The sequence below is a fragment of the Gossypium raimondii genome, chromosome 3, assembly GCF_025698545.1.
Source record: "Gossypium raimondii isolate GPD5lz chromosome 3, ASM2569854v1, whole genome shotgun sequence".
Classification (NCBI taxonomy): domain Eukaryota; kingdom Viridiplantae; phylum Streptophyta; class Magnoliopsida; order Malvales; family Malvaceae; genus Gossypium; species Gossypium raimondii.
This window is the reverse complement of record NC_068567.1, coordinates 7,533,157-7,544,494: the sequence shown is the minus strand read 5'-3', so window position 1 is coordinate 7,544,494 and position 11,338 is coordinate 7,533,157. Positions and strand designations below refer to the sequence as shown.

Here is an 11,338-nt window from a genome sequence, read left to right as displayed (position 1 = left end):
TTATTGAATTATTAATTAAAAATGAAATAAAAAATATATTTATTTAAAATATTAAAAATGAAATAACATAAATAAAAAAGAAAAATATAATTAGAAGACGAATCAAACCCGAAATACAAAAACGTTTTTTCCAATGCTCGTTTTCAGTTTCTCTTTTAAAAAATGACTTTAAAAAACCCCTAATTTCCTAATTAATATTAATTCTCTCGTATTTACGCCCTTTCTTTTAAAATTTGTATTTTTATGTTCCTTCTCCTCCTTCACCGCAGGCCGCTCTTCTTTTCCCGGCCATCGGTTCAGCTATAGTGGAACTGAACTTCATCTCATCAGTCATCTTTTGCTTTTACCCTCTTTCCTTTTTTTCAGCTAAGTTCGTCTCTTTGAAACCATTTGCTACGAGGTTTTGCTTCTTCTTTTTTTCAATTTTTTAAAAAGAGGAAAATTCGATACACTAGTAGTTCTTGTATTGCATAAACATGATTGATTTGCTCCTCTTTTTTCCCTAATTATTTTGAAGGCTGATCTACAACTGCATGTACTTCTTAGCAGCATTTGATCGATACCCATAGTTCTATTCTGTTAAAGGAGTCATCGCCATGTCGAGATATATGAATGGGAAAAGTTCCTCTCAGGAAGGGAAAACCCCGATAGTGCCGAAGCCTGAAATGTTGGATTTTGATTTCCCTGAGGATGCACTCTACTCCCAGCATGTTGGGGTATGATACCACTTTGACTCTCCTTTTTAATAGTAATTTCCTTGTAATCTCTGTTACTTAGGGTAACATAAAGATTTCTCCCCTCTTCATTTTATGGTACCTCTCCCTACAGTTTACTTTCAATATCTTAAGTTCTGAGTTTACTGTAATGGATGTTTTTGTTGGTAGGTAGGTAAAATGGGCTTAAATTTAGCAGGGTTCTTTACATTCTCTTAGATTCCCTTTATGTCTGAAACTTCTATTTCGCCTCTCTTCTGTTATTTGATTTCAGGACAATGTTGCAAGTTCATCAGGAAGCAATGTGAGGTCATTTTTCATTGGGATGGGATTTTTACCAGCTCTCGTTGATAAAGTCATTCAAGAAAAGGGTATGTAATGCATAAACAATTATCCTATTTGAGCTTTAGTGAGAATGGTTGGGAGACATTAAATGTGTGATATTTATATCATAAAGTATCATTGGAGAGAAAGGAAAATCCACTAATTTCTTTCTAGTTTATTAGAAATGATAGTGTTTATTTCTTATAAGCATCTTCTCTTTAACCAGGTGAAGACGATGCTGACCTGTTACTGGAGACTCTTACTGAATATTCTGTAAGTAAAAGACACTATACTGTAAACTGTCAGATTTTCATTTGGCATTAGAGAAGAACTTATCAAAGATACACTCTACTTTGTTTCAGTTCAATGTGTGAATTTCTTTTTGGTATAACTAAACCTTTTAGGGGTCTCTGTGAATATCTTTCTTCATCCTCGTCGTTCTCTCTCTCACAGTTCCTTTGTTGTTTGTGAATGCTGAGAACTGAGAAGCATATGGCATCATGAGCTCAACCATGTTGCTAGTGGCTAATTTGCAGTTTCAAGTGAAATGAACTTCTTTTGTTCTTTAAGATGCAAACTCTTAACAGCTATATGTGGCCTTCCATTGGAATGAAATAGGATACTCAAAAGGCAAATTCTCAGTCATCAGGTTATCTCAATAGCTTGTTTGTTGACAAGGATGCAAGCAATTATCCACAAATTGCCAATTATATACAACCAAAAGAGGTAACTTGCTGCTAATTGATCTTCTTATATTTCCTGTTGGACTAAATAGGTCCTTATTCCTCGTCTTGGGCATTTTACTCATTGTTGCTTATAGTTCTTTGTTCAATACTTATCTAGTTAGTCTTATTCCATAGATTGGAATCGATCATGTTACCTCCGCTCCCCTTTTCTTATATAGTGTTAAAGATGAAAAGAAAGAAAGAGGTAGACCTGAGCATCGTGATAGGAATGATACTAATTACTCTATTTCATGAGATTATTTGAGTAGATATCTATGGAACTTTGAAGTTTCTGGCTTTGTAGACAATAGTAAATCTATCCAATTGAGACTCTTCAGTATAAAATGTTCCAAAAAATTATTATTTTGGGATATTTGTGAAATTCATAGGTGAGGCAACAATTGGCTTTGAGAGCAAGACCAGATTATGAATTTGCTATGATCCCTTTGGTTGGGACTAATTCTTTCCCCTTCTGTCTTTTGTGCCCTTGTGGAGCCAGATTCTTTCCCTCTTCCCTCTTACATATATTAGTGGGTTTGGATATTTTAATAATTGCTCAATGCCCAAGTTTTCTCGGTGCTGTGTGTGTCAACCTTTAATAGAACTTGTACTTCATATGCTTTTCTGTTAAACTTAAACAATATATCTTACCTGCCATCTTTTCTCTTCCTTTTTGCCTTTCTTTTTAAATTTTATTTCAGGAGCCAGATGTAGATGTATTTGATGAAGATCTTATTGACAAAAGAGCATCTTTACTAATGATGAATTTTTCTGTAGATGAAGTTGAATTTGCATTGGACAAGCTTGGTTTGTAGAAATTTTCTATAAGCATATTACCTTTTACTCTCAAATGCTCTTTTTTCTATTTACGTTTTTGCACCTTGGGTTCAATCACTGCTGTCATTCAACACATTATTTTCTTTTCCTCGTATCTCTTTTCGGAACTTCAATAAAGGAGAAGAGTGAATAAGACACTTTATTTGAGGTTTATTTATATAGGTTGTCCTTTTTTCGCCATTTCCATTTTCAGGTGAAGATGCTCCAATAAATGAATTAGTGGACTTCATTACCGCTGCTCAAATAGCAGAAAAACTTGAGGAGGAATCAGAAGATTCACTTAGCTGTGAGGAAGAAAACGATCAGGTTTTTAATTATCATTTTAGTTATACTAATTTGTCTGGGGTGTTTTCTTGTTACAATTTTTGTTATCTAGTTTTTCATTTCACCAGTTCAAACCGTGAATGAAATTGGTGATGGTCTTATATATTTTGTATATACCATTCCTGGTAGCATGAATATATTTAATATATTGTTTTGAGTAAACTAAATTGCGGTTTTTATTGTTTCACTGCATTTCACGAATAGCAAATAACTTGACCATATGATCACCAGAATGCTACTAATGAAACACTGTTTGGGACTATGGAGAAGACACTTTCCTTGCTTGAGATGGGTTTCTCAGAGAATGAGGTTTCAATAGCAATCGAGAAGTTCGGTGAGTTGTTATTCTGACAACATTTTTTGAGTGATAATGAATGCCATTTGGCATCTAGTTTTCATAAATGTATAAAGCACACTCTATATTCTTAATCCTCAGCTGGTTATGTTGCTTAGATCTGTAGAGTATCATTTCCTGTAGCTAGTTTGAGATAAAAAATGCATTTCGTATTTTGTCGTCCCAATTACTTATTTAAGTAGTTCGTAATTGCAAGACAAGCTTTTCTGAGATGCTCTTTAGAGTTTTAACAGTAATGAAGTCTAGGACAATCTGTGTTTATTTAAATTGTTTTGAAATTGCAGGTTCCGATGTTCCAATCACAGAGCTTGCAGATGCAATGTTCACTGGTCATCTTTCTCGTAGCTATATTGAAAGTAAAAAGGTTTGTGCACTGTAGCGTTTGATGTTGAATTTATTAGTTGATATGCTCCATTTTCGGTGCATAATACGAGTTGTTCTGCATTCATTGAAGTTCTCAAAAGAAAGGAAAGTACTATGCAGAAGTTGTTTACATTTTGCTCTTTATTTATTCTTAATAACTTATTTTTCTTCTGCCATATTATAGGCAGTTTTCATAGTCAAGTTACTTTTACATTGTCATTGCAGTTAAAATCAGCAGCTTCAGGCAGTGGGTTGATACATAATGTGAATGAGAGAGAAGATATTAAAACTGAGGATTGCAGTACAACTCCTGTTCCTCAGTCAGGAAATATCAACCTCGGGGAATCTTCTTCCAAAGGGAAACGACCAAAAGAAGAGAGTCTTGATGGCATCCCTGTTTCTAATCCTCAGATGAAGCAATCTCTTAATGAGAAAAAACTCGAAGGGAAAAAGCCAAAGCAAGACCATGTAGGTAATGCAAGTTCTTTCATTGATCCACCATGGCTTGAAGAGAAAATAGACCCTAATGTTATTCCTAGTTTCGAAGTACCCAGACCTGTCAAATCCAATTCATGCAAGAGTGTGAACAAGGTGGTAGCAAAACCGCCATATTTTTTGTATGGAAATGTTGTCAACTTGCCTTACGACGGTTGGGTCAAGATTTCTCAGTTCTTATACGGGATTGAGCCTGAATTTGTGAACACTCAGTCTTTCTCGGCTTTTAATAGAAATGAAGGCTATGTACACAATCTTCCCGCTGAAAATAGGTTTCACATCCTTCCGAAGTCACCATTGACCATACAGGATGCAATACCAAATACAAAGAAGTGGTGGCCATCTTGGGATCCAAGGAAACAATTGAATTGCATGGGGTCTGAAGTTCTAGGAGCATCAAAGCTGTGTGCTAGGCTTGGGAACATGTTAGCTGATTCTCGAGGATTACTCTCATCGGATCAACAAAAATATATTCTTCGTCAATGCCAAATATCAAATCTCATATGGGTTGGTCTAAACAAGCTTTGCCTTGCGCAGCCTGAACATTGGGAGCGCATACTAGGCTACCCATCGGACCACACTCGACCTTTGGAGAATGACTTGACTCAGAGGCTACACCTACTCCAGCAATCTTTCCAAACCGACACTTTGGGTTATCATCTCTCAGTATTGAAGCCAATTTATCCTGGAGGGTTAACAATGTTATCTGTTTTCAGTGGCATTGGTGGGGCTGCAATTTCTCTACATCGGCTTGGCATTCACTTAAAAGGTGTTGTGGCTGTAGAGACTTCGGAAGCTAAGCAAAAGATTCTTCTGAATTGGTGGCAAAACACGGGACAAACTGGTGAGTTGGTGATCATAGAAGACATCCAGAAGCTAACAAGTAAAAGACTGGAGAGCTTGATAGATAAGTTAGGTAGTATTGACTTCGTAATTTGTCAAAACTCAAACATGAAGAGTACAGAAGAGGATACACTGCCAGGTTTTGACTTCTCTTTGTTTAATGAATTTGTTCGTGTGCTGCAACGTGTAAGAAGTATGATGCAGAGGAGGAGGAGCAGCTAACTCTTCATGTCTGATCCCCTGTACTTGCTTTTTTGTTCAATGGTTCCGTGTACTTGTTATAATCTTAATATGTTAGTAACCGTAAGGGAACATAATATCTGTCAAAGTTTAGAATTATTACGAATGCATGCAAATCGCAAAAGCGCAGTACAGTTGCACTAAAATACATGCAAAGAACCGCCTAGGTCGACCGTTCCATGGGGTCACCCACTGCCTTTGCTCAATCAAATAAACCGTAGCCAAACATGCGAAGTGGCAGCATGCAGCAGGCTGGCCTGGTTAAGAGAGTTGACATCGTTAATGGTAGAAAAATTGAATTGGACCGAAGGTGGAATTGGTTGCAGTTCTTGTTTCTATAAATTACTAATCATTAAGATTGTTTTTAAAATTTCAGAAAAATTAGTTAAAAAAAAATTCAAAATGACAGACGGACTAAACATATACTTTATTGATTAAAAAATTTTTAAAAAAGATTTTAGTAGCTTCTAAATATATTTTTTTGGATTTTCATTTTTATTGGTTTTTATAGAATTGACCAACTCACGCGATACAAACAAACCGGTAGAAGATGTTTTGGATACTAGAAGCTATTAAAATTTTTTTGAATAGAACTAGAATCGATCAATTTTAAAGTTCTTTGAATTTTGTCAAGTTTAATCGGTTTGATGGTGACAAATTTCAACGATGACTGAAAAAGATTCACTTTTTACTATCAATTTTGAAGATTGTTTATGTTTTGGAAACTCTTAGATCAAAAAAGAATGAAAATGAATGTTTACACAAATCGAGAAAGGCAAAAATGAGATAATGTTGATTACATGTGCATAATTCACATATTAAATGGTTTATTCGATGGTTTGTTCAACACCTACCAGAACGAAATCACCGGTAAGGAACTATGGGACAAATTGGAGACAAGGTACATGACCGTAGATGCTACAAGTAAGAAATTTCCTTTTAGTCATATCAATAATTATCACATCATTGATGGTTGTTCTATTATGAAATACTTCGTGATACTGAAAAATTGTTAAATCAGTTTAAGCAAATATAATATGAATATAGATTAAATGCTTGTTGTATCCTCCATTATAGACATAAGAAAGAGAAAATATTTCTTCAAGCTTTGGCAAGTCATGTTCATATTGAAGAAGAATGTAGAAAGCAATATCAAAACTTAGATCTTGAAAATGTTAAAGTGCATGTTATAGAGAAAAGGCAAACTAATAAGCCATCCAAGAGAAAGTTCACGTAGACTATTAGAGCACCTAAGTTTAAGAAGAAACAAAATGGCTTATTTTCAAGAATAAATGTTGATTTTTAAAGAAGAATAATTCTTCTAAGGCTAAAAATAATGAAAAGTTTGTTGTCATGATTTCTAAATTAATACAACACAAGTTGATAATGCATGGTGGATTGATACTAGAGCAACCAAACGTGTGTACAGAAAAAGGTATGTTCACAAAGTTACACAGTGTAAATATGTCAATGGCTTGTATATGAGAAATTCTTCCATCGCAGCAATCAAAGATAACAGGATTTGTGGAACTAAAATTCTCTTTTGAAAAGGTTTTAACTTTTAAATGTATATTATGTACAAAAAATTATGAAGAATTTTATGTCTAGAAGTCTATTTAATAAGTTTGGTTTCAAACTTATATTTGAGGTAGATAAAATGGGGAAGGCGTATATTGAGGGTATGTTCAAAATCCATATTATGTTGACTAAGGCTTAGTTTGGATGGGCGGTGTGTTTAGCTCCGGTGAGGTTAAAAACAGCGGTGGCGGTGAGATTAGTTACTGCAGCGGTGAGATTGGATATTGTAGCGGTGAGATTAGAAACAGCGGTGGAGTGTGTGTTTGGATTCAAACGCAGCTGTAGCGGTGAGGTGAAAATAGAAAATAACTTTTAAGGACATTAGATTAAAAATGATATATAATAGAAGTTTTTAAAATTATTTAACAATTACAAAATTAATAAATGGTTAAAAATTATTACAATTATATTTATTTTTAATAATAAATAATTAAAAATGAATTAAAACTAGAGACAAATTCAAAAATTTATTTTATTTAATATTTCAAAATTAATCATATATTTAATTATAGGGGCTCAATTCATTATTGAAAGATTATTGAAATTATTGAGCCTTTAGAAAAATAAAACATTATTGAAAGATAAAATAATAAAGCAACTCTAGAATAAGGGTCTTAATGCATGTTATTTCAAATGTTTGTCATCAGTAACTCAATGCAAGACATTGCTAGCACCAAATAACTTTAAAACTAAAGCCAACCGTTGGCTAGTAACTGAAATAGCCTATGGCCACCATGTAGAACGTGCAATGTCGAGCCTTGAGCTGGTCATCAATGCTAAAGGGAAGAGTTAAGAATCACATCTGTTGGGGTTTTGACAGCAGAGGAAGAAAACAGAAGCAAGTAACCCGGATGATGTAAAGATTAACTTCATTACTTGAATAAGCAATATGCAAGAAAACAGAAGCATTTATGTTACAATGAAATATGGCAGTTAACTAATGTATAACTGCTCCCACTAATACATGACTAAAGCCTAGATAGAATTACAAACAAAATGTAGCTGACATACCAGCTATAACATCAAACATAAATCAACAACTACTCCTAATAACTTTTAAGTATAAATTACATTGCAACTAAATCAAGTTACAAATGAACAAAATAAAAAATGTCTTTGCTTATCCGGTTCAACTTGGATCTTTGATCGCATCTTTGGTTTCTTCTTGGTTTCTGTTGCATTGCAGGCCAAAGTTCAACAACATCCTATACTTTGCTTACTAACAAAGTAGTGCATATTGTAGGCCAAAGTCAATACAACTATGAACTTACAATGAAAAACATAACACCATTTTTCAGAGTAAATTTATGCCAAATGCTAATTGTTTATTGAAAATATTGAACCCTGATGAACACAAAACAGACTTGAATTTAGTAAGATGGCATTAGCATCAGAAATTAATGCACCAATGGTTCTAGCAAAGCAACAAAAAGAAAGCAATGGACCTTTTATAAACTTAAAAGTGATAGAAAGACCATCCACCTGTAAACTAACAAATTAATGAACGTGAAACCAAAAGTGTCCATAGGATACAACACAACGCATTCTGCTCATATCAGACAATGTCTACATGCAAACTGACTACATAAAAACAGACTGAAATACAACCAAGAGTGGAAGGGCTTAAGATCTAGAGTTGAATTCCACTTGTTCATTCAGTACAAGGAATGTTTAAACTTGAGATGATAAACCATACCTACACGGATGTTTCATCAGTAGTCAACTTTGTCACTCATCAGACAAGTTTGGAATATCAAGAAAAGTAATCCATACTCCACCAGAAAACCAGTAGAAAACAAAATCCATGAAATTTTGAATGATAATTCTGACTGTTATTGACTATTGTTCATCTCAACAATTTTTGGACAAAGAAAGTACTTTGATATGGAAAACAAATATAGAATTTTGCATATTTAAAAGGTTTCTAGGCCATCTAGAAACCACTAGGTTTACCATCGCTTAGGAAACTATCAATTAGATATTTAAAAGAAATGTATTAACCAAATCTAGCAAGTATATAAAACAAAAAGTAGCAATGATAAACAAGAACATGGGAGAATATTTGTGCACGGCACACATAGAAAGATTAAAGACCGAACAGTTTTTCAAATGCCCTATGAAAGAAGCAAAGATCAAGACTTGTGAAATTGGATTCACTTCTTGTCTTGTTATTAGCGATGAGTCACCAGCAGATATATGGCCAAGACCGGAGATATCCCACAACCCCGCCATGAGTCCTTGCACTCTGCGCGTTTTGGAGAAATAATTCTTGTGTGCTCTCAAGAAAATCCGACATGGACTGCTTTATGGTAATCCCCATCTCGATGGACATCTCCCGCAAAGAGATCACAATGAGTTACATACCAAGAAACTACCATTATAGAGAAATGCCAGATGAAATCATAAGCAACCTCTAACACACAATAATACTCAAAATGAAATATTTTATATCAAATGTATGCCTCCCTAGCTCTAGCTTGCAAGTTTCCATTCCCAGTTCCAATTTCAAGGACCATAAGCAGCCTCCCCCCCCTAACTCACACACACACTTGAAAACTTTCAGTTCTATAATCCAGATTGAGTACCAAAAAAATTAAGCAAAAAAATTAAGGGTTCATTGAAAGAAATTACAAACCAAATCAACAAATGAAGCTATTACTACCATTTTCAAGGAACCAGCTTAACTAATCTCAAAGGTTCTATCAAACCCAATTTACAGAAGCTGCAAATAACAAGTATAGCTTAAATTAAATTGTCCTATAATTTTCCAATTTGATAACTGCAAAATCATGTTTTCTGCTAAGAGTAAGCAACAGGCAATATAGAAAATAAATAAAAGAGCCGGTTGTAAAGTAATCCTTTATGTTGAAAGATCAAAAACAGATAATCCAGAAATGGACAAGAATGAAGGGACGTGCCTGGGCTTGGAACCGCCGATTTTTTTACTGATTTTTTTACCGATTTTAGTGAGAACGTCGAGATACTCTACTTGTTCAACTTAAGGCTCTGCCATTGTTTCTTTTGGTGAATCGAACTTTGTCTTCGTTGACAAATTTGGTAAATTGCGTGCTTCTTTATTTATAGCTGAAGACAAAATATGCTGAGAAGAGAAGATGAAGAACGAAAGAAGAAAAAGGAATGAAGAACAGATGAAGGAGAAGAAGCCTTACCTGGATGAAGGAGGAACCGGAAGAGGTCTTTGACCAAACTGATTTGCAACCCAAGGGGAAGGGGAAAGGGAAGGGGAAGGGGAAAGGGGAGAAGAAGGGTAACCAAACATCAAAAAAGCTTGAAGAATGCAACTGAAGAATGGGTAAAAGAGGAAAAGAAAAAGCAATTGAGGTTGAGAAATTTTTACTGGAACAAAAGGCTCCAGTCTGAAATTAAGGCTCCAGTGAGGTGAAATACATTTTCAACGCACTGAAGAAAGCTTTCCAAACAGCCTGGCGTTTGCTAGCATTTCAGTTGCAATTTTTTTTAGCCTAAAAAAGATAACGTACTGAGATCCAGTTGCATCCAAGGGGGCCCTAAAATTACTAGAAACCCTTCCCCCAAGGTTAAAAAGAAAACAAAAATTATTGATTTGATACATAGTGATTTATGTGACATGCATAGTACTCCTACATTAAGTAAGAAGAAATATTTTTTACTTTTATTAACGATTGTTCTAAATAAATTTAAAGTTTATAAATTTGAAGTTGAGCTTCAGTGTAAATCATTTATCAAGTGCTTCAAATTAGATAGAAGTGGAGAATACTATAATCCAGTTTATTTTTATTCCATTAGGATTATCCATCAAGTTTTAGCCCCTTACATACCACAACAAAATGGTGTAACTAAAAGGAAAAATAGCCTTAACTGAAATTATAAAATTAATATTACCATATTTAGATTAGACCTGCCCAAGAGTTGGGAAGCCCGCTTAGCTCGACTTGGGTTGGGCTTGGACAATAATTTTTGTATGTCAGACCGGCCTAAATTTAATTTAAATAATAAATAAAATGTTTTTAATTAAACTTTAATTATAAAAATGTATAAAATGACAACTAAATAATATATTTTTAATATTTTATTAATTTTAAATAATAAAACGAAAATTTTTTAATAGCTCAACTAGGTTGAAAAACGAGCTTGGACTTAAAAAATATTTTAGAATCGAGCCTCGATTAAAAACCTGACTCCACCTACGGGGATTTTCTAATTTAAGTGTTGGACAAAATTTTCTAGAGAGAAGCTTTAGCAGTGGCAGAGCCACTCAAGGAATTGTGAAAATAATCTATATAATTCATATATATATAATCTATACAATTCATCCTACAAAAAATTTGAAAATAATCCTATAAAAAATTTGATTCAACAAAAACATTGAAAATTACCCACCAAAATTTTGAAAAATATTTAGTTTATAAAATGAGTTACTTTATATAAAAATAAATGTATCACTCTCCGTTCACTAAAACTCCAAAAGAAATTTTTTTAACCCTTTTATTTTCATCAATATTTTTCACTTTTTTCTTAAATTTTATTATTCTCTCATTCTC

General features: G+C 33.8%; 1 protein-coding gene across 4 annotated transcripts; it reads left to right on the top strand.

Annotated features, from left to right (window-relative positions):
* Nucleotides 1-203: 203 nt before the first annotated feature.
* On the top strand, nt 204-5,365 carry LOC105796945 (probable inactive DNA (cytosine-5)-methyltransferase DRM3). Of its 4 annotated transcripts, none has more exons than XM_052628068.1 (10): nt 204-370; nt 550-716; nt 988-1,084; nt 1,264-1,310; nt 1,656-1,763; nt 2,464-2,569; nt 2,793-2,905; nt 3,155-3,257; nt 3,563-3,642; nt 3,867-5,365. In XM_052628068.1, exons 2-10 carry the CDS (start codon nt 597-599, stop codon nt 5,199-5,201), a joined length of 2,109 nt encoding a protein of 702 aa, XP_052484028.1. In that variant the 5' UTR covers nt 204-370; nt 550-596; the 3' UTR covers nt 5,202-5,365. The 4 variants fall into 4 exon arrangements, with proteins under 4 accessions (XP_052484028.1, XP_012482260.1, XP_012482262.1 ...); XM_012626806.2 differs by having other exon boundaries at nt 206-400; XM_012626808.2 differs by having other exon boundaries at nt 206-400; nt 547-716.
* Nucleotides 5,366-11,338: the final 5,973 nt, after the last annotated feature.